At 40.2% G+C, this 24,448-nt stretch overlaps 1 protein-coding gene across 1 annotated transcript in view; it reads left to right on the top strand.

The window, feature by feature from the left end:
• LOC126106682 (uncharacterized) overlaps window positions 1-24,448 on the top strand; it is a 379,708-nt gene that overhangs the window by 122,405 nt on the left and 232,855 nt on the right. Inside the window, exon 5 of the mRNA XM_049913049.1 lies at window positions 18,006-18,065. Coding sequence (XP_049769006.1) covers window positions 18,006-18,065 — 60 coding nt within the window. The remainder of the gene's footprint in view (window positions 1-18,005; window positions 18,066-24,448) is intronic.

The raw sequence follows: 24,448 nt of genomic DNA, 5'->3' as shown, positions 1-24,448 counted from the left end.
GGGGGCAAATTCCTGCTGTTGAGGGAAAAAACCTTGTTTCGCAAAGCGACTAGCATCCAATGCACGTTAGTCTATCGATTTTTCATATGACTTTGAAACGCATCCCTGTCGGTTTTTGAACATTTTTGAACACATTCTAAGCTCATTTCTGATTGAATCGTAAGTTGATTTGTGAATGCGTGCATAGTGTACATGATGTCTCTGTCAGGGGAATCCTCGTCGCATGTAGAAACAAACTTTCCTACAGACAAAAGGGGCTATACGAGCTGAGCGGAGTAAGGCCGAACGGATGAATGCCAACCGCTATCTCATTGTGTGGCTGATGGGGTTTGCGAATGATGAGTGTTGTTATAATCACTAGCTAAATCCATAGATTCAGACTACAGGAGTGGAAATAAACGAATAACAGGTAAGAAAGATTACGTATTACCTTTTCGGTCTCTCTAAGAAACTGAAATTTTGCCAGAAAATTTTTGGCCAGATCGCTGTACTAGTAAGGGCCAGTTGTACAGTGCCTGGTTAGCAGTGTCTTTAAATTCTATACTGGAAGAAGCACGGAAAACACTTTGTATGAACATGTAGCGAGGCCTAACCGGAGAATAATCGCGGGATAACTAAACCAGTGTTTCTGGCAGAGTTAGTGGAGTTGATCTGCGAGTAAGCTTTGTCATTGGCAGGAACAGTTACAGAATTAGTGATAACAAGACTGTTTATTAGAATGAGGAAGGAGAAGAAATGGGGACATCACATAAATTATGGAACAATATGATGATTCCAAGTTTGTATAAAAATTTCGTACTACTACTTTTCGATCTCGTACTTTATAAACTGGAGCGTATGAATGAAGTGTGAAACTATTTCCTAATGTAAGGCTTTTTGCTTGTAGTAGGCTTAATAGGCATTTGATATTGGTACTTTGTGAATTATATAGGCATTTGATATTGGTACTTTGTGAATTATATTCTGTCGTTACAAAAAAGACCGTTTGTGCCAGAACAGTCTCGTTTATTTGGTGTGTATTACAATTGTTGCAGTATTAGAAAGGCCTATTTTGTTTTATCTAGCAGAGAGTGACAAAATAGATGTAATCAGATCGGGAAACCACACCAGTCTTGGGTACTGTTTGCATTAACAGCTTTTTCAGTTTTAGATGACATTTCGACTTTTCATGCAGCAAAACATTTTACGAACTTTGATGAGGTAATAGATTCTTTTACAGAAAGGAAAGCATGCCATGTAAAGCTGTATCAAGATTAGAGAGAAAAAACTTCTAGGAGCTAAGGATTGAAGAAATGTGTATTGTCTTGCTTGTCTCATGTCTTTACTGGGTTTATGTATCCTATATTTAATTTTATGTCACACAAAGCAGCAAATTGTTAGCTGATAGGGAATAAAGAGAGCAAATTTTCTGAAGAAAAAGAGAGAGAGAGAGAGGGGGGGGCTGCTGGCATCCATTACAAAATATACATGTTTCAATTCCACAGAGCGAAGTACAGTGACGTGCGATAGAAGAATGCTGTGTGAGGAGGCGAGGCACTGCCCTTTGGCACACTTACGACCAAATAACATGTCTTACATTTCCTCGAACACACGTTTTATGCATCAGACTCTTCAGAAAGATGTGCACTACAAAATGAACATATTTTTGAAAATTCGATTTTTTAAAATGTTTGACGTCCTATCTCAAACGCTTGAGGGAGTGGCGGGGTATTGCACCGGTTCAGAAATATCGTAGATCTGGGGCTGATGCACAGAGCAGCCTGAGTTACAGTGGGGTAGTGAGTAGTCTCCATGTGACCTGTATTTACATTTAGTGATTGTGCTGTTTCCTCTTCGTTCACTGCTCTCGCGTCAAATGAAAACAAAACGGATTTCTGATTTCCACCTTTCTGACAGTCAAGCATTAATTTCCTTGCAGAACAATGAAGTTATTTTTGTTGGTTTGCTAAAGAAATTTTCTTTTTAATTCCACACACTGTTCGCTGCATTTCAAGTGCACGTTTTCAACTTCTAGCATTATGCCATAATAAAGAACCAAACATGAGATAACACAGTACTGGTACTCCAAGAAAATTTACATCCCGAAAACCACATCGAAATTCTTAATATCAGGTCATGACCTACTTAACTGGAAATATGGACATACAAATGTGCACTTTAAATGTGCACATTTTAGTATGGGTCTTGAAATTCTGATGCTCTTGGAGTATCCTCTGATGTCTTGTTTCTTCTATGACATAATGTATGATCCTTTAATGTTTTACACGTACGAACATACGGGCTCCCTACAACATTGTAGGTCGGTGATGCCCATCATCTGGCACTCTCTGGCAACTGTGGAAATGAACCTATTTCTAACAGGTCACCGGAAAATATTCTGAATGGTGGTTTGAAAAGCGTTACCATCAAAGTACCATTCTGGCAGTAACAACGGAGCTATGTGTGATAATGTACGATGAATTTCTTAAATCATAGAGCATTTGACTCTCATTTAAAAATCAGCTCTTTGATGACGAGCCATTTAGATGAATTTTGAGCCCAGAAGATCAGACATTTAAGTCGTTGTAAAAATTTTACGATCACACTTGTGTGACATATCTTAAATTGTAATACGCGCATAAAAGACCAACATTGTATGTGAAAGCTTAGCTTCTCTTGCAGCATATTAATCTTACAGACCGATATTATATGTGAAAGCTTAGCATTTTGTGTAGAAACACTATGTATATTAATTTAAATCATTAACTTTTTCTGTTTGTGCATTCGCACTACTTAACAGTGATGTTGCTATTGGCTGACTACATTACATGCCCTAAGCTCTGAATACCTGCTGTCATCGGCTGGCACGATCACGTGACATGAGCTATGACTGGCTTACAAAAGCACATCGCAATCTCGATTTCAATGCTTCGGAAACTAACATGCGGTGTTTGGTGGTATTCAAATTTATACTTTCGTAATACGAAAATATGCAGTGTACATGTTGCTGCACATCAAAAATCTTTCGAAAACGCGTTTTTTTCACTGTGTTTAGTTTTATAAAGCGCCAGGAAATTCTATTCCCATGTACAAAACCATAATCATTCAAGGACTTATACAGTTCCGAGAGAAAATATACTGTTAGTTAACAGGGAAAAAGTGTGTTATCACCCGGGAGAAAGTGTATTTTTAACCGGAAAATCCTGGAGAAATCCGGGATTTTTTTTTTCCTTGTCCATGTATACACCCTGTATGTGAGAAAAGGGCAAGCTCAGCTAAGCAGAAGCAATTCTTTCTAAATCCATGCTGATTTGTGGACATAAGATTATCTGTCTCAAAGAAATTGTGTATATTCCAGAATATAATATACTAAAAAATTCAGCAGCAAACGAATGTTAAGAATATTGGTCTGTAATTTTGTGGGTCTTTTCTTGTATCCTCACCCGCACTTTTTCCCAGTCACTAGGGATGTTGCAATGAGCAATAGATGCACGATAAATGCAAGCTAGGCAAGATACCAGTGCCCTAGAGTACTCTTTGAGATTCCACCTGGACCTGGCAGCTTATTGGTTATCAATTCTTGCTTGTCAATTCTGGCACTTGTTTCTCGATGCCTATTACTATGTCCTCAATACAGAATTCTGTAAGATGGTCAAACAATGGTATGTTTGTATGATCCTGTATGAAAAATTTCTTACACAAAATTTAAAATTTCAGTTTCCCATTTACTATCTTCTATTGTCATGCCAAACTGGTCAAATAATGACTAGATAGAGCCTTTCAGCCAGTTGACAATTTTATGTAGGATCATAATTTTCTCGAGTTCTCAGCCAAATCTTTTAAAAATGGTAGTTGTTATATCCTTCATGCATTGATTGTTTCACAGACACACAAATTTCTACTGACTCATCACTGTCATCATTTGCACACTCTCTTTTGATCCAAGAATGCAACAGTCTTTCCTATCTCAGCATACCCTGAATATTATTATTTAGCTACAGTGGATGTTTTCTATCCGTAATCAACTTATCCGGCACATACTTCTCCAGAGTGGGATTTGCAATCCATTTTACCTCTGCCCATAATCGCTCTACGCTAATCATACTGGAGCTAAATGATGTCCATTCATTGTGTTAGTGGGATACTAACAACTGCTTTATGCTCTTTCTTGCAAAAATACTCACCACGCTCCACCTTTGATAACCAGGTCCTACTAGAGGTGGTTATACAACAGGCTTTCCAAGTGCCGACATCACCTTCTAGGCATATTTTTTGACATTCAGAAGGTTTACGATACTATTTGGAGGCATCTTATCCTTGAGCAGCTTCACAAATGGTGTTTTCGTTGTTGCCTCCCCATTTTTATTCAGTCCTTCCTCACGCCACAATATTTTAAGTATAGAGTTGGTGACTTCCTGTCTGATTGCTTTGAGCAAAAGAACGGTGTCCCTCAAGATAGTGTTTTAAGTGTGACTGTCTTTGCCATAGCTATTAATAGCATTACATCCATAGTGAAAAGCCCTGTCAAGTGTTCTTTGTTTGTGGAGGACTTTTCTGTTTTTGCACTTCTTCAAGCCTTGCAAAAACAACACTTCAGTTGCTACTATCTCTTTGATGTTTGGATGAATGGTTCCAGAAGAGTGTTTTCAAGTTTTTCGCCAAGAAGTCTATGTGTGTTATTTTCAACTGTTCTCATTCCATTTTAAACCCTCTTGAGTTGAGGATGAGGGACACTTTCCTTACTTTCAAAGACACCGTGAGGTTCCTGGGCCTCATATTTGTCCATAAGCTTATGCCGTTACCATATCCTCAGGTCCTGAAAAAATGGTCACTTAAGTATTTTAAAATGTCTTAGCCACAGTAAATGGGAACAGACCGGACTTGTGTGCTCCAGTTTTACAGGGCATTTGTATGATATCGGCTCGATTAGGGGTGCACGGTGTATGGGTCTGCAAGACCTTCTTATTTAAAGATGCTGGACATGGTGCACCATGAAGGGATTCGGTTGGCCACTGTTCTGAATAGAACAAGCCTCTGTGCCGAGGTTGGTGAACCGCAGCTTCACATCAGGCGATGGCTACTTAGGGGTGTGCGAAGCATATAAAAGACCATCCACACCATACACACCCACGTACCATACCATTACTCAGCCCCCACTGGAAAGGCTTTTTCATAGCCAGCAACAGGCAACAAGGCCCTGTGGGATTCGTGCACAAGATTGCCTTCTAGAGATGGGTGTTGCTGATCTTCACATTCTACATCACGGCTTGAGCAGATTTCCACCTTGGCTTCTCCAGAGGCCCAGACTTATTTTGGACATGACCAGTTTTAAAAAAAGATTGGATGTCAGATATAACACTTCAATCTTTGTTTTTTAATGTTTTAGATATGCATCATAGTTTTACTGTAGTGTACACTGATGGCTCCAAACTAGGGAATTCCCTTGGTTGCCCTGTCGCCTTCCTGGAAACTATACCATTTACTCAGCAGAGCTCCATGTGATCCTGAAGGCACTTGAGCAGATGCGTTGTGTCCGGGGCAAATGGTTTCTCAACTGCTCTGATTTCCTTAGTGTCTTTCAGTCGTTACAGGACCTGTACCCAGCTGAGGAGTTCATATGGCCGATAATGACCAACTGTACTTGCTGCAACAGCAGAGTAAGCAGATGTCACTCTGCTGGGTGCCAGGTCATATAGGGATATGGGGAAATGAGCAGGCTGATCGAGCTGCCGAGGAGGCCTGCCGAGGACAGGATGTGCCACAGTGTCCTATTCCCTTGCAGGCTATCTTTTCTGCACTACACAGGAAGTTGTGGGATGAGGAATGGCTGGTGGTGATTCCCAATAGGCTGCAGTGTGGGAAGTCAACAACCTGGCCATTGTGTTCCTCCTGGCAGTTGCTCAGGCAGTATGAAGTGACCCTCAAACGACTTAGAATCGGGCACTGCCCTCTCACACATAGCTTTTTACTCCTGCGAGAGGATCCACCATTTTGTGATGCTTTTGGCATGCACATCTCTATTCACCATATTTTAACAGAGAACATTTTATACCATGATGCAAGAGCAGAAGGTGAGGATCTGCCCTCTATTATAGCTGATGAAGAGACAAGTGTGACTGAGGTTTTAAAGTTTTGTGACGTGTGTGGACTCTGGCCTAACATTGTAGGGTGGAGGTTTTAGTGTGTTGCACAGTGGCTGGCTCCTCTTTCGTTTTTCTTGCGGTCAGCCAACCACATCCATCTGCTCTATTGTTTTTACTCCTTATACCGTTTTCATCCTGTTTAGTTATTCTTTTAATATTGACACAATACTTCATTCCATGCTTCTGTGTAGTTACACACATAGTTTGCCAATTTTTGTTATCTTTGTTTTCTGTACTATTTTATCTCCCTGTTTTGTGTATTTTACCGACACTTCATCTCGGTGTGTTTTTATGAGGGCGCTGAAGACCTTATTGTCGTGTGCCCACTACAAACATCCCCACTCATAACAATAAACATAAAAAGTAAGTCTTCTGTATGAGTGGGAGGAGAGCACAGTACATACCTAGAGTTGTGAGTAATTTACTGTACAATAACACGCAGTAATATAACTGAGATTACAATACAACTTGAACCTACAACTGGCTACCACCTGCTTAAGATTCCGGGTCATGTGTACTCAGAGTAACTCAAGCATCATATGACACAGAATTAGAGACTTCCTTCCCTAGTGAATGTGTACATTTCGCAGAACTTTTGAAATCTTCTGCGATTAGTGATATACCAGTCAAAATGAGTAAATTTTTATGAAAAGAGAGGTTACAGTCCGTATTTCAGAATATTGACATTGCTCTTAGAATATTTCTATGTATTATGGTACTTACAAATTGTTCAGCAGAACACTAGTTTTTGGCTCTTAAAAGACTGAAATCGTAGCTACGTTCTACATTGTCTGAGGAGAAACTGAATGCCTAGTTCATTCTTCACATTGAAGCTGACCTCCTAACTGATAACCGTCTGAATTACGAATATATGATCAATGACTTTTCTGCCATCAAAGTCAGATGCAAACTTTGCTGACTGATGAGTTTTTCTATTTATTCATATTAGTTTTAAAGATTTTAGATTATAATGTGATTTTTATTGTAACTTAGAGCACGTTCATTGGATTTACAAACTACGCATTGCCTGCTTATTTTACAATTGCTGATGGCAAAGCGTGAATCTGAACATTGTTTACATGCAGACATGACAGAAGGCGCCCTACAAAACTAAACAATACTGGAATGACGCAGGCCATCGGCGCTGTACAGTCAAGTCATACTGATACTGTAGTATATTATGACTGATGCGTATTCTTGGCGAATGCTGAAATGTATAATTATAGCGGAAATATAGGTTATCGGAGAGCATCTAGCTACACAGACCCTAGTGCGTGTTAACTATTGGATTGGAAAAGTCCCATGCTTCTTGACAAAGTGTAGGGGAATGATGTGGGAGACCCACACCGCCGTACTGGGTAAAGTCCTACTGGAGGTGGTTTGCTGTTGCCTTCCTCCAACACTAGTGGGGATGAATGATGATGATGAAGACAACACAGCGACACGCAATCACCTCGGAGCAGGTGAAAATCCCTGACTTTGACGGCAATCGAACCTGGGAACCCGTGCTCAGGAAGAAGAATACTTCTGCGAGACCACGAGCTCTGGAAAACTATTAGATTATAAAACAAATTTGATTTTTCCACAATAGTCTGTGAAATTATGTAATAGCAAGTCCAGTTCTGTGTTTGTTAATTTGTATTTAGTTATTAGTTTGTGCACTGAAAACTCTATTTCATTTTCATTTCTTACACTTTCCTATAGATTCATGTATTAATACCAAACGTGTTTTTTTTTTTTTGTCTGCTACACATTCAAGTTATTAGATCGTAAAACTACAGCTTAATTTTAATTTTGCATGCATCTCTGTAAACATACATATTAATTTCTAATGTAGGGCAGGTTTGCTTCAATTTTTAGATTGTAACACAACTTTTTTATTTTAATTTTCAACGGTTTCATGTAAAAGAATGTATTAAAAGTGATTGTATAGCAAAAATCCGTTGTCTCCTTCATTCTCTGCTGAATTTCCTTGTGTTCATTTTTGTTGTCATTCAACAGAAGAATGTGTTAAAACAATGCAGATTTTAGTTTTTATCCCCTACTGTACACTAAGTACAGTTTAGGAACCATATTATATTTTGATTGAGCGTAACTAGACCGCTGACGCATCCTTCGGAACAACGAATAGCAGAGTACAGAAACATCTCAAAGCGCTCCCCACCCAAAACGGCAATTGTGAGGTGATCAGGTAATAGTTATTATTTGAAACATTATTATTATTACCTTTTTTTTCGGTGAGAGAGGGGGGGGGGGGGGCACATACAATATGGTGTGCCTAGGGGCACAAAATTTTTAAATCTGCTACTGCATACGTCACGGTATGTCTAAGTTGCTCAGTGCAGATTTGAGTTGAACAATAATTACCACGATCTATCTCATAAAAATTAAAATTGTGTTTACTTCTACTTAAGAATTTATAACATAAATCCAAGTAGGCTAGTTCATCGAAACGACTTACAGAACAAATTTTAAGAACAACGTCATGCTTAAAACATAGTACACTGTCCTTCATTGCAGAATTTCAGAGACTGCTTAGCACATTAAATATGTCCAAATCAACAATTCAAAACTACTACAATATATTTTTTCAAAAAATGATAGGGCCAGTACGAGTGTTACATGTCATTCAACAGCAATTTAAATTGAGAAACATACAACTGCAATTTTCATTAACATCTTATATACAAGATAAACCATGTACAAATATAGTATTAATGATCTATGTAGGAAATAAATTTCTTGTTGTATATGAATATTTCATTGGATGTCTAGGTTGGCTTGATACATTACAACTGTTAAAATGCATACACATGTATCAAACAATGGAAAATCCAGGATGAAATGTAACAATACTAGAGAGAAAAGTTGCCACCAACCATATAGTGGAGATGCTGATTCGCGATAGGCACAACAAAAAGATTCGCACAATTATATCTTTCAGCTATTAAGGCCATTGTCAGCAATAGACACACATACACACACAAGAACACACATTCACGCAAACGCAACTTGCACACACGTCTGCAGTGTCAGACAACTGAAACCACACTGCAGTGCCGAAAGCTATAATTGTGCCTATCGTGTCTCAACTCAATTTAAACATAATTTAAAAGAATTTTTGGTAGCTAACTCCTTCTATTCCATCCATGAGTTTCTCAACAAGTGCAGTAGACTATTTTAATGAAATTTTATTATACTTTGATTTTTGACAATACTTGGTAGTAACAGCCACGTAACTACCTACTGCGTAAATGATGGATGTGTGGAAAGCAGATGTAAGTCTTAAGTCTGTGAGTAGTGGAAGTTTAATTTTAAATCTTGTACATAATCTGACTGTTCTTAACTAAGGATCACGGAAATGAATAATTTAATTTAATTTTTGTCAATACTTGGTTGTAATAGCCAAGAAACTAGCAAATGTCTGAATGATGGATTTAATGAAAGCAGATGTAACTATTAAACCTGTAAATATCAAAAGTTTAAATTTAATTCATGTACATAATTTTACTGTTTATTGACTGAGGATCATTAAAATTAATGAAACTCAAGTTTTTCTAATTACATTTTTGTAATGTGTTCATCTGACATGTTCCACACCCAGGAGGATTCCCTCTTTTATGGCTCTGTGGAATGAATAATTAATCTAATCTAATCTAATCTAAAAATATCTTCGCTATATGGTGAGGGGCAACTTTCCTCTCTAATACACATGTATCATGTGTACAAGATCAAGAGAACATATTAATGACTTCCTGGCACATTATTTAGGCATTAGATGCGTACCATAAGACATACCATCCAGACAGATCCAGTCTGACCCCAAATGCCAGGGCAAGTCTTATGCAAACACATGTTTATAGTAATTTTACTTTGGAAGGGCAATTTGTAGTGACCTTTATAATACTGGAAAGTGTTTACACAGTCTGTAACTCTGAGGGGCAATATGTTGTAATATTTTATAGCATTAAGTTAAGGTCTGTTGGAATTCCATAGGTTACGTTAAAAGACAATTTATCGAGTTATGATATCATGATAGTGAAATATTTTTCCTGTCAGTTTCTGCTCATCCTCTTGCAAATCTGATAATTATGGCATAGCTACGTTGAAACTCGGTATTCAATAAAATGCTTTTTAGAGATTTTGGCTTGTGATGTTTTCTTCAGTTGCCAAATCATACTGTTGACAGAACTCCAAACAATGAATGTGCTAATATTCACAACCAAGCACCTTTCAGACCCTCTGGTGAACAAGTGTTCATATCTTATATCTCAGAGAGTGTGCCTCTTCAGGCCCATGTTTATTGGACTGGATGTAGGGTCAAAATGGTGTCCATTATTTCAGATTTTAAATAGTAATGGTTACAGCGGTGAAAACAGTGGATACACACATGAGGCAATACATTGTAACTGCTGTCCACCATGAGATAGTAGTGACTGGAGGCAGTGTGGGCAAGTGACATGGTAAGTAAAGTGTATAAGCATAAGAGAGACAAATGAGAAATTATTGTAGTGACAGTCATGGCCAAAATCAGGAAATCTACTGACATCAATGTCTTCAACAAAGAGCACATATTTATGGCCAAGCACCCTGAAATGAACATCTTGGAAATGGTGAAGCTAGTTAGCTGTTCATGTGCTGCTGTCATGAGCATCACTGGAAAGTAAATGAATGAAGGTGAAGCCACGAGTAGACAAAACATGTAAGATGTGTATGACTGATTACAGTAAATGTACAGAGGTTTGTCCACTTCATAAGGCTGGACAGGAGGCGACCTGCAAAGATCTGAAAATGGAGTGTGGTACTGGAGCAGGCACAAGTGTTTTGGAGCTTACAGCTTAGCACACACTGTCAAAAGTGGGACATCATGTGCCATATACCTGGAGGAACTTAGCAATGCCTGTTACGGAGAATTATTACTATATTGCTTTCCAAACCAAGACCAGAATACTGTTAATCACTTGTTTTGGCTCATTAGAGTAGTAGAATAAACCTTACAAGGAGAACAGTGGACATAATTTTTTTTTTGTTCACTGACTTAAATTAAAATACACATTGTCACAAGAGCTGACCTGTGCGGGTGATGCAGTTTTAGCATAAATATTAAATAAAATGAGGAAATATTTAACAGTAACATCATTGTAGATAATGGACCATAGCAAACTGGTACTAGGTAGCTCAGTACACAGGCAGGAAGTCTGTCTGCATAGGGTATGGGGAAGTGACTGCACTACTAGAAACAATTATCTCAGTCACTATGGTATGAGCTGAAAGAGCAGTCGGTACCTGTATGTATTAAAAGAGAAGGATAATAGCCTCTGAAAGTAACAACCTACAAATCAGGAAAAGGTTTCTGAAAGCATACACATTGAATGTGGTGGAATTGTATGACTGCGAAACATGTGCTATGGGGACTGAGGAAAGGAAAAGACTGGATTCTTTTGAGATATGATTTGAAAGGCACATCTTGGAAATGTGGTGGTCTGCTAAATGGTTAAGAGTGGGAAGGAAAAGGAGTTTATGGAAGGCTATTATAAAAAGAAGAGTTCAGATTAGTGGCCATGTGTTGACACATGAAGACCTCCTAAAGACAATAAATCGAGCATCTGTCAAAGGTGGAACAACTACAGGAAGGCCATGACTGAAGTACAGATCAAATTACAAAAAATTTTGGCTGTAACTTTTACACAGAAATTTTAAAGAAGGCAGAAACATATTAGGACTGGAGATCTGCTGTCAACAAATCCTGGGTTTGATGAATAAAGGACGAAATGGTGTGTAATACCCGTAGGCAAAGCCTTTCTGATATTCGTTCTTTATTTCCTGAGCCTATCAGCTATTGGCAGTAAAAGGTATTATCTTTTACAGCATGGGAAAATTAGTTACCAGCTTCGTAGTTCATATTAGGGCTGTAAGGGACCTTCCATTTGGTTTTACCTCCGGTTGTAGTAGTGTTGAGACACATTTTGTACCAGATGTAAATTTTTAGTACTTGAACATTAAAAACTTCAAAAATCAAATCAGGTAATTGCAGTAGTGTTAAGAAATGTAAAATTTTGCAATTCACGAAAAAAGATAGGGTCCCATGATTAGAATATCTGTGAGTCACATATGGAATTGGTGAACCTGTAGAAATATCTGGATATAACAATTTGTAGGAATATGAAAGAACACACCGGCCCAGATGATGCAGATGTCAGACTTCTGTCAGACTTCTGTTCATTAGTAGTATGCTGGGGCAATGCAGTCAGCAAGGGAGGTTGCTTACAAAACAGTCATATAATCCATCTTCAAAAGTTGTTAAAGTGTGTGAGACACACACGAAGTAGGACCTGCAGGTTCAAATGGCTCTGAGCACTATGGGACTCAACAGCTTAGGTCATAAGTCCCCTAGAACTTAGAACTACTTAAACCTAACTAATCTAAGGACACCACACACACCCATGCCCGAGGCAGGATTCAAACCTGCAACCGTAGCAGTCCCGCGGTTCCGGACTGCAGCGCCAGAACCGCTATACCACCGCGGCCGGCTAGGACCTGCAGGGGTTATTGGATGTATACAGAGTTGGGCAGCACAAATGGTCACATATGTTTTGAACCATGGGTGAGCACCACAGAGATGCAGAAACAACTGAAATGCCAAATGCTTGCAAATATATGCAGGTTAACGAAAGAAAGTCTGTTTAGTAAATTTCAGAACTTGAATGTAAAAAAATCTTAAAAAATGGAATCAGGTAATGAGAGTAGTGTACTTCAACTCTGCTCATATCTCAGATGGAGGGATTGCAAAGACAAGCTTAGACTAATTACAGTGTGCACAGAGGCATTCAAGTTATTATTTGTCCCATGGTCCATACTTGAATGGAATGAGAAAATGCCTTAATAACGAGTACAGTAGGATGTATCCTCACTGGTTTACAGAGTATGGCTGTAGACACATCTTTTGCCAGTGTTGTATTCTGGGCAGTCAAGGGAGGTTGTGGCTAGCAGATTTTTTTTTTTTTAACCACAGAGGAATGACAGCTGTTGTTGACAAATCATCATTCACAAAATATATATATGACCTAGTAGATAGTGTCAGAAGTTCCATGTGGCTTGTCACGGATGATGCTGCAGTATGCAGAGAAGTTGCAGCATTAGAAAATTGCAGCCAAATGCAGGAAGACCTGCAGCGGATAGGCACTTGGTGCAGGGAGTGGCAACTGACCCTTAATACAGACAAATGTAATGTATTGCGAATACATAGAAAGAAGAATCCTTTATTGTATGATTATATGATAGTGGAACAAACACTGGTAGCAGTTACTTCTGTAAAATATCTGGGAGTATGCGTACGGAATGATTTGAAGTGCAATGGTCATATAAAATTAATTGTTGGTAAGGCAGATGCCAGGTTGAGATTCATTGGGAGAGTCCCTAGGAAATGTAGTCCATCGACAAAGGAAGTGGCTTACAAAACACTTGTTCGACCTATACTTGAGTACTGCTCATCAGTGTGGGATCCGTACCAGGTTGGGTTGACAGAGGAGATAGAGAAGATCCAAAGAAGAGCGGTGCGTTTCATCACAGGGCTATTTGGTAAGCGTGATAGCGTTACGGAGATGCTTATCAAACTCAAGTGGCAGACTCTGCAAGACAGGTGATCTTCATCACGGTGTAGCTTGCTGTCCAGGTTATGAGAGGGTGTGTTTCTGGATGAGGTATCGAATATATTGCTTCCCCCTACTTATGCCTCCCAAGGAGATCAAGAATGTAAAATCAGAGAGATTCGAGCACGCACGGAGGCTTTCTGGCAGTCGTTCTTCCCGCGAACCATAAGCGACTGGAACAGGAAAGGGAGGTAATGACAGTTGCACGTAAAGTGCCCTCCACCATACACCATTGGGTGGCTTGCGGAGTATAAATGTAGATGTAGATATACATGTGTGTGCGCTGTGAGGGGTGGGAGGCAGGGGGTTAGTACACCTTCCTGTAACGAAGAGTATTAGAGATGTGGAAACTGGAAATATCCAACAAGTGAGTTTCAGGTGTCAGTTAGAAGCCAAAACAGTCTCTAAAACCTGTCTTTAAGTGCAACCTTTAAGTCCTACACACTTAATCAGTGTCGGAGATGGTCTGCATATATCAACCACTCCTGTGCATGAAACATAGCCATAATGAGACCTAAGAGAAGTGTGATGTGAAATTACTTCAGTGAAAAAATACTCAGTGTACAAAATACGTGAGAAATGATATTCAAAAACAGGCAGTGTTCCCCTGTTCACAAGTCTGCATATTTTGACATTGGCCTCTTAATATACACTACTGCCCCTCAAAATTGCTACACCAAGAAGAAATGCAGATGATAAACGGTTATTCATTGGACAAATATATTATAATAGAACTGACATGTGATTACATTTTCACCCAATTTGGGTGCGTAGATCCTGAGAAATCAGTACCCAGAACAACCACCTCTGGCCATAATAACGGCCTTGACACGCCTGGGCATTGAGTCAAACTGATCTTGGATGGTGTGTACAGGTACAGCTGCCCATGTAGCTTCAACATGATACCACAGTTCATCAAGAGTAGTGACTGGCGTATTGTGATGAGCCAGTTGCTCAACCACCATTGACCAGATGTTTTCAATTGCTGAGAGCTCTGGAGAATGTACTGGCCAGGGCAGGAGTCGAACATTTCCTGTATCCAGAAAGGCCCATACAGGACCTGCAACATGCGGCCATGCATTATCCTGCTGAAATGTAGGGTTTCGCAGGGATCGAATGAAGGGTAGAGCCACGGGTCATAACACATCTGAAATGTAACGTCCACTGCTCAAAGTGCCGTCAATGCGAACAAGAGGTGACTGAGACGTGTAACCAATGGCACCCCATACCATCACGCTGGGTGATACTCCAGTATGGCAATGACGAATACACGCTTCCAATGTGTGTTCACCGCGATGTCGCCAAACACGTATGCGACCATCATGATGCTGTAAACAGAACCTGGATTCATCTGAGAAAATGACGGTTTGCCATTCGTGCACCCAGGTTTGTCATTGAGTACACCATCGCCGGCGCTCCTGTCTGTGATGCGGTGTCAAGGGTAACCGCAGCCATGGTCTCCGAGCTGATAGTTCACGTTGCTGCAAACGTCGTAGAACTGTTCATGCAGATGGTTGTTGTCTTGCAAACGTCCCCATCTGTTGACTCGGGGATCGAGACATGGCTGCACGATCCGTTACAGCCATGCGGATAAGATGCCTGTCATCTCGACTGCTAGTGATAGGAGGCCGTTTGGATCCTGCACGGCATTCCATATTACCCTCCAGAACCCATCGATTCCATTCTCTGCTAACAGTCATTCGCTCTCGACCAGCGTGAGGAGAAATGTCGCGATATGATAAACTGCAATTGCAACAGGCTACAATCCGACCTTTTACAAAGTTGGAAGCGTGATGGTACGCATATCTCCTCCTTACACGAGGCATCACAGCAACGTTTCACCAGTCAATGCCGGTCAACTGCTGTTTGTGTATGAGAAATCGGTTGGAATCTTTCCACGTGTCAGCACGTTGTAGGTGTCGGCAGCGGCGCCAGCCTTGTGTGAATGCTCTGAAAAGCTAATCACAACATCTTCATCCTGTCGGTTAAATTTCGTTTCTGTAGCACATCATCTTCGTGGTGTAGCAATTTTAATGGCCAGCAGTGTATATATTCCTTACTGTCATTTCTTGTTAACAATAATAGCTTATTCCCAAGAATAAGCAGCTTTCACTCAATTAATACTCGGCAGAAGTCAAACACGCGTTTGGACTGGACTTCCTTAACTCTTGTGCAGAAAGGTGTGCAGTATACTGCTGCATCCAATTTCAGTAAGCTACCACGTGAATTCAAAAATCTTAGCAGGAATCCACGTTTTCAAATCGAAACAGAAGAGCTTCCTCGTAGGTCACTCCTTCTGTTCTGTCGAGCTAGTTGAAAAATTAAGCTGATTCTTGGTGTATTGTTGATTGCTGTGTTTACTTCAACTTATGGTAAGACTTTTTTCCGGTTCATAAACATTTTATTTTTGTCTGTTATTACCTTTATGTTGTAATTTCACGTAGTGACACATTCCATTACCTTGGAGATTTGCTTCTCAATTTGGTCCTGCAGAACTTGAAGTGTAAATAAATAAATAAAAAGTCTAACTCTTACAACATTGCAAAATACACAAAAATACTAATGACAAAATTATGAAGACATACCTGGCCATCTTATATTATCACATTATTCTGGGTGTTACCAGGTTTGAATAACAGGCAGCTTTATTGTTGGATAATGAATGTATCATTAAATCATTTATAAAATTAACATATAATTGCTAGTAGAATAAATGAGAATTAAGATTCAGCATAGTTCATTATAGTTTTGCTTTTGTAACCCATGTCAGTCGCTGTACATATTTTTCTAGGTTTATTGATTGATTCTGCATTAATTCAGTGACTTTCAAGCCAAAACTGTGATACAAATACATTGCTTCTACCATTCACTGCTGCAACACTATAGTACTGGTCACCACTTGGATCTTGTTTGTAGTATTCAGTTGCCCACAGCATTGCTTTCCACGTGATTGTGAAGTTTCATGAATCATAAAGATAGCCCAATTTTCACAGTTTGGGCCATATGGGCAAATTAGAAGGTGCAACGAATTCATCTTGTCGAAACAGTCTGTGGTTCTTAGGTTTTAATGTACTTACCTGGAAACATACAGATCAATTTTGTAGCCAATATTCTGCAGTTGTCATGCAGTAGTTAGCAAGAGGTCCCTGAAAGTGGCCAAATGCTCTTGTCCACACCACCTCCCCCTCCCCTCCAACTCTAATCGGCTGGACTATCCAAGCCCTGTGTGAGTACACCTTTAGTGGCTTGCCATCTTTTCACAAATTTCCAAAACTTCAACCCTCTCACTGACTCTGCCTACAGCATAATGGCACTTACATGTAAAAGCACATGTCAGTCAGAAACTGATTAACGGCTGAATGCGTTTAACCTTACGTCTACAACAGATACTGTACACTTCTCATATTGCAAGAACAGTATGTATGTTCCTGTAAGTTAAATGAATAAAATGCACTGAAATGAAAATAATGCAGCAGTAGGGAAGAGAACAGTGAAGGTGAATGATGTGAGCTACGGTCAATGAAAACTGAAGCCAAATTCAAACTTTCATTGTCACTCGTATGATTTCTAAACACAACTACATGAGGTTGTCTGCTAGCATAAGTGGGAATAGAACTGCAGGGGAATGGTGTTGGAGGAGGACAATTGTGTAATCTTCCACATTGTTTATCACATGGACAATCTCATGTCATCGTCTTCTCAAATCATACGAGGAAACATCATTGGCAATGGGAGTATGAGTTTGCTTTGGAGGTATGTTCAGATAGCCGAAGTATAAAGTGATGGATCCACAAATATTTGATTTTCTGGACACATTCACCACCAAGCGAACTGACACTGACATGCTGAAATCATGATCAGTTTCTAGGTTTAACACTTAGCTAATATAACACTACCAGATCTCAAGACAAAACACAGTGCCTCTGAGAATAGAGTAAGGTAGGCACTATCAGTTCCTAGGAAATCCCCAATGAACAAAATTTTATTTTCGCCGTCCACATCCCGGACTGAAATCAGAAAAAATGTCTATATATGATCCAAACAGAATCCACCTCCATACAGTCTTATGGTTTCGACACCAGGTCATGAACTGTAGGTAACCCAGGATCAAATCAAGGTCTGGCACAGACTGTCAATTGTCTTGATGTATTAATTTGTGATGTGTAGACTAGTTTCATCTGTGCTTCTTGTATTCTGTGTTTCACCTGCACTTAAGTAATTTCCTTTAATTTAGGAGGAGGATGAACCACCTTTTCGTGAGATCGAGTTCATGACTGTTAAAGAAGGACCTCCGGTAAGTACTAAAATATATCTATCATTATATGCATATATATTCTCTGAAAGCCACTGTGCAGAACATGATTTATTAGGCAGAATGCACTGACGGTTCTTTCGAAATGATGTGTTTGATTTCCTACCTCATTCTCATCCTGTCCTTCATCTGTAATGATCTTGTTATTGGTAAGATATTAATCCGTAATCTGTCTTCCTCTGTTCTTTTGAACACTTTTTGTCTGGAATGATAAGGCAGGAGGAACAATAAATGAAAAATTCAAAAGTATGATTTAGACTTTCTCAGTAAGTTGCTTGTAAAAAATACAGTTGGTTCAGTTCTGTGCAAGGAAACATGTTTTGTCATCAATAACAATACAGTACGTGGGAAAGGAAATATGTATAACTAATTTTCAAAATTCCAGTGTGCGCATGTTAGTGAGAAGTTATTGTAAATCATGTATTACAGACCTTCCCAAATGCTTGAGTTCAGCCACATTTGTTCAATGCATATTTGCTTATTTTGCTGAGATGAGCATTAGAAAATTAGCCTGCTTTGAATACTTCTGTTTGTTGAAATCAAATGGACTAATATTTTGGGACAATTCCACAAAGTTGGTGTCCATCCATGAATTTCACGTAGGCAACAGTTCAAAAGAATATGCGTGTTAATATCAGTCTTGGAAAAACATTGCATTGAAACAAGCATTCAGTTCATAGTGCTGTGGAATGTGGGGAAAAAACCGCAAATTGGCATTCACAAGAAGAAGAACAACACCAAAAATGCTACAGGGGCATAATATGTAAGAAATTGTCCATGCAACCTGCCACTGATGATTCCTTGAAGAAAATAAAGGCGAAACACGTATTGCACTAAAATTGTGTTTTATTGAGTTGCTGTCAGACGGTCCATAAGTAAAAACTATCAATATACTGTGATATTAAAAACAACTGAGGATGCAAGACTACAATAGTATTGTTACTTCTCATTAGTTGTTGGAATTCATGTTTACTTGTTTTCAGTCACTGTGGAGTTTTAATTTGTAGCTATGGCAGATATGAGTGGTGATAGTTACATTATTGAGTAAGAGTTACTGACACACGTGTGGGTGCACTAATGACAACACACATGGCAGATTAAGAGACAGATTGTGGAAGCATCCAGGAGATGTTTGATACGTCTCCACCATGAAAAGCAACACTTCTGGATTGGGGAAGATGTGCTTTTCTTTTTGACAGTCTTGAATCAGACAGCAGAGTGGAACGAGAAGACATCAGAAGAAACATGTCAGATTCTCTGCCTCGATTGAACGATCTCCTGTGAAGTTGACAAGTAAATGTTCCTGGGACCATGATCAATCAAAGTCAACAAAGCGAGATCACATGAAAGAAGACATACAGGTCGGACTTATTTGTCCGATGTTCATAAATGAGTTATTGGATACAGACTGGAATAAGCACATTTGAGTATGCCATGGTTTCTTAACTCAGTTTCTAAATGCAGTGAATCATGCAAGGTTATATTTTGAGAAGAATGTGCCATTTATAGCAGCCCACATGCTAAAATATTGTTGTCTGGACCAAAGAGAATCATCATTGCACAGTTGAGTTACAAAGGAACTTGTCTCAATTAATGTGGGCAACGATGACAGCACATCATCTGCTTGACTTGTACTTCTTTGATGGGACTTTGAATGGCACAAATTACTCACACATGTTACAAACATGCTTAATAGCTCAGCTTCAGTATTGTATGAATGTATTGTATGTTAACCGGGGACCTAGAAATGATGGAGAGGCTCCGTCCCCGCCGCAGCCACAGTGGTCCACAACCCCACGACGACCACCACAGTCCACTTCACCCCTCTGCCGCCCCACACCGAACCCAGGGCTATTTTGCGGTTTGGCCCCCGGTGGAATCCCCGCCTGGGAATGTCTCACACCACTCACACCAGACGAGCGTAACCCCTATGTTTACATGGTAGAGTAATGGTGGTGTACACGTACGTGGAGAACTTGTTTGTACAGCAATCACTGACATAGTGTAACTGAGGCGGAATAAGGGGAATCAGCCCGCATTCGCTGAGGCAGATGGAAAACCGCCTAAAAACCATCCACAGACTGGCCGGTTCACCGGACCTCGACACAAATCCGCCGGGCGGATTCGTGCCGGGGACCAGGCGCTCCTTGCGTTCAGACCGCACGGCCAACCGAATGGGCTCAGCTTCAGTAAAGGGACCTCACAGAATACATGTGGATGCATCAAGATAGAGTGCCTCCTCACTACATGCTTGAAATGTGTTACTTCCTAAATGAACACTTTCCAGGGTGGTGGATAGGTTGCGGTTCATCAGCAACATCAGCTCTCTTGAAATGGCCACAAAGAAGTCCTGTACTCACCACTCCTAAGAACACATTATGGAAAGTTGTTATGGCGCATGTATCAGCACATCATTATCCTAGAAATGAATTGTGCAAGGCTGTTGAGGATGTGTTTTTGCGCTATAACACTGTATAAGTTCAAAAATATAAGAAAAACAGAGATGCATATGGAAATGAGTGTACCGCATGATGAGGAATGTACCGATATGTTGGACACTTATTACATAAGTACGTATCTGTGTTAAAACAAATCAACTCAATTAGCATTTGATACTAGGGCATATGGAGACTTCTTGCCCACCCTGTACATACATACTCTGCAAACAACTTTATGGTGTGTGGCTGAGGGTACCTTGTACTGCAGATAGTCATTTCCTTTCCTGTTCCACTTGCAAATAGAGTAAGGAAGGAACAACCTTACTGTATGTCTCTGTATGAGCCCTAATTTCTCTTATGTGTTAAATGTACACTACTGGCCATTAAAATTGCTACACCAAGAAGAAATGCAGATGATAAATGGGTATTCATTGGAAAAATATATTATACTAGAACTGACATGAGATTACATTTTCACGCAATTTGGGTACATAGATCCTGAGAAATCAGTACCCAGAACAACCACCTCTGGCCGTAATAATAGCCTTGATACGCCTGGGCATTGAGTCATACAGAGCTTGAATGGCGTGTACAGATACAGCAGCCCGTGCAGCTTCAACACAATACCACAGTAGAGTAGTGACTGGCGTATTGTGACAAGCCAGTTGCTCGGCCACCATTGACCAGATGTTTTCAATTGGTGAGATATCTGGAGAATGTGCTGGCCAGGGCAGCAGTCAAACATTTTCTGTATCCAGAAAGGCCCGTACAGGACCTGCAACATGCGGTCGTGCATTATCCTGCTGAAATGTAGGGTTTCGCAGGGATCGAATGAAGGGTAGATTCACGGGTCGTAACACATCTGAAATGTAACGTGCACTGTTCAAAGTGCCGTCAATGCGAACACGAGGTGACCGAGACGTGTAACCAATGGAACCCCATACCATCACACCGGGTGATAAGCCAGTATGGCGATGAGGAATATACGCTTCCAATATGCGTTCACCCCGATGTCACCAAACACGGATGTGACCATCATGATGCTGTAAACAGAACCTGGATTCATCCAAAAAAATGACGTTTTGCCATTCGTGCACCCATGTTTGTCGTTGAGTACACCATCGCAGGCGCTCCTGTCTGTGATGCAGCATCAAGGGTAACCACAGCCATGGTCTCCGAGCTGATAGTCCATGCTGCTGCAAACGTTGTTGAACTGTCCATGCAGATGGTTGTTGTCTTGCAAACGTCCCCATCTGTTGACTCAGGGATTGAGACGTGTGCAAGATCCATTACAGCCATGCGGATAAGATGCCTGTCATCTCGACTGCCAGTGATAGGAGGCCGTTGGGATCCAGTACGGCGTTCCGTATTACCCTCCTGAACCCACCGATTCCATATTCTGCTAACAGTCATTGGATCTCGAGCAACGTAAGCAGCAATGTCGTGATATGATATACCGCAATCACGATAGGCTACAATCCGACCTTTATCGAAGTTGGAAATGTGATGGTACACATTTCTCCTCCTTACATGAGGCATCACAACAACGTTTCACCAGGAAACGCTGGTCAACTGCTGTTTGTGTATGAGAAATTGGTTGGAAACATTCCTCATGTCAGCATGTTGTAGATGTTGCCACCGGCACTAACCTTGAGTGAATGCTCTGAAAAGCTAATCATTTGCATATCACAGCATCTTCTTCCTGTCGGTTAAATTTCATGTCTGTAGCACATTATCTTCGTGATGTAGCAATTTTAATGGCCAGTGGTGTATGTTGGCAGCAGCAGTATCATTCTGCACTAATCTTCAGATACTGATTCTCTAAATTTTCTCAGTAGCGTTCCTCTAAAATATTGTAGCCTTCCTTCCTGGTATTATCATTTGAGTTCCAGAGCCATTTTTTGTAATATTATTCTAGAGTGTTATTACCCCGGAATATTTGCTGAATATGAATTTCGTGACATCTTCGTAACAGCTTACTTGTGTGTTGATCGAATCTACTGGTAACAGTTCTAGCAACCTGCCTCTGAGTTGCTTTGATGTCTTCCTTTAACCTGACCTGGTGAGGATTCAAAATATTTTATCAGTACTCAAGACTGGATTGCGGTCTTCTTTACAAATGACACATATTTGACAATTTGTCTTCTCTTCTACAATCCTTATGTGCTCATTCTATTCTTATTGCTTTTCTTTATAAGTCTTAGAATATGCTAAAGAATTCTGCATCAAACCAATGTTTAGGATATTGGTCAATAATCTCCTGGGTCATTCCTTGTATTCTGTTATATATGGGAGTCACCTACACTTTTTCTAGCTGCTTGGGGTATTGCGATTGGCAAGAGATTTGTGACAAATGCAAACTAAGTAACAGGCCAGTGCTGTAGAGTACCCTACATAAATGTGTTTTGAGATTCCCCCTGGACATTTCTACTAATTAGTTATCAATTCTTGCTCTGGCTTCTCTATGCCCTTCATATGGGGATTTGTGTGATGGTCAAACAGTGGTATGTTTGTATGACCCTCCTGTGTGAATGATTTCTTAAACATGAAATTTAAAATTTCAGTTTCCCTTTTTCCATCTTCTACCGACACACCAAACTGGTCAAAGAGTGACTGGATGCGAGCCTCTGATCCACTTAGCAATTTTATGTAGGGCCAGAATTATCTTGGGTTCTTGGCAAGATCTTTTATTAAGTTATGATGATGGTAGTTGTCATAACGTTCATGCCTCAATTATTTTGAGAAACACAAATCTCTACTGACTTTTGTCCATCATGATTTGCTCATCCTCCTTTGAACCAAGAACTCAAAAGTATTTGCTTCCTCAACATTTCCCAAATTTTTTGTTAAACTGTGGTGGGTGTCTTGCATCCTTACTCCACTTAACAGGCACGTAAGTCACCAGAGTTTGATTCACAACCCATTTAAATTTTGCCAATAATTTCTCTGCACCCATCATACTTGAACTAAATGACCTTCCATTCATTGTATAAGCGGAATGCTAACAATTGCTTACCTGCTCTTTCCAGCAAAAATACTCTCTCAGCTGCCTTGATGGATATATTTATTGTAGTGGTCATCATTACTGTGATAACATCATGATCACTAATCACGGTCTCTATACTGACACTGTCGATGAGGTCAGGCCTCTTTCTAGCTGCAATGTCTAAAATATTTCCATTGTGTGTGCGCTATTGAATTAGCTGCTCAAGGCAGGTTTTGGAAAACATTTTCACAACTACTTCACAAGACTGCTTGTCCATAACCCTGCAATGAATTCATAGACGGCCCAGTCTATACTCAGTAGATTAAAGTCGCCTCCAACTAAAATTGCATGATGTGGGAATTCTGTGCTACTGAATGTAGACTTGCTGTGAATGACTCTAAAACTGTCATGGTGTAATCTGGTTGCCTGTAAAAACGTCTAACAGTTCACTTGATTTCATTTACACCTGTTATATGTGACCAGATAACTTCACTGTTGTGCAAATTTGACCTCAGTAGAGACAATATTTTTGTTGACTGCAATGACCACCCCTCTCCTTTGGCATCTAGTCGCTCTTAGTGTTATATCCTAGCCAGTAATGCCAACCGAGCCCGCTGCCAAAAGGTTGGCAGCATCAAAGTCCAGACGCCATCCGCATAAGCAGCGCCAGCGATACAGGAAATCGCCGCAAGTCTGCGCGCGCCACCGCTGGCTTCTGGCTTTTTAAGCGCTGGAGTCGCGAGCGCTAGGACAGTTCTGTATTCACCACTCAGTTGTATACTCGCCACCGATTTGTGTACTTGCTAGTCAGTTGTGTGTTCATCGCAGCAGAGTTGTTGTTTGTCGTCAGCCGACGCTGACCTAGCCGCTCCGACTCGAACTAGACAGATTTCTGTAGACACGGAGTTCACTAATGTGTTTCTGTATCTTCGTTAATAAAG

This window comes from Schistocerca cancellata, chromosome 10, assembly GCF_023864275.1.
Source record: "Schistocerca cancellata isolate TAMUIC-IGC-003103 chromosome 10, iqSchCanc2.1, whole genome shotgun sequence".
NCBI lineage: Eukaryota > Metazoa > Arthropoda > Insecta > Orthoptera > Acrididae > Schistocerca > Schistocerca cancellata.
This window is presented reverse-complemented; position numbering and strand designations above follow the sequence as displayed.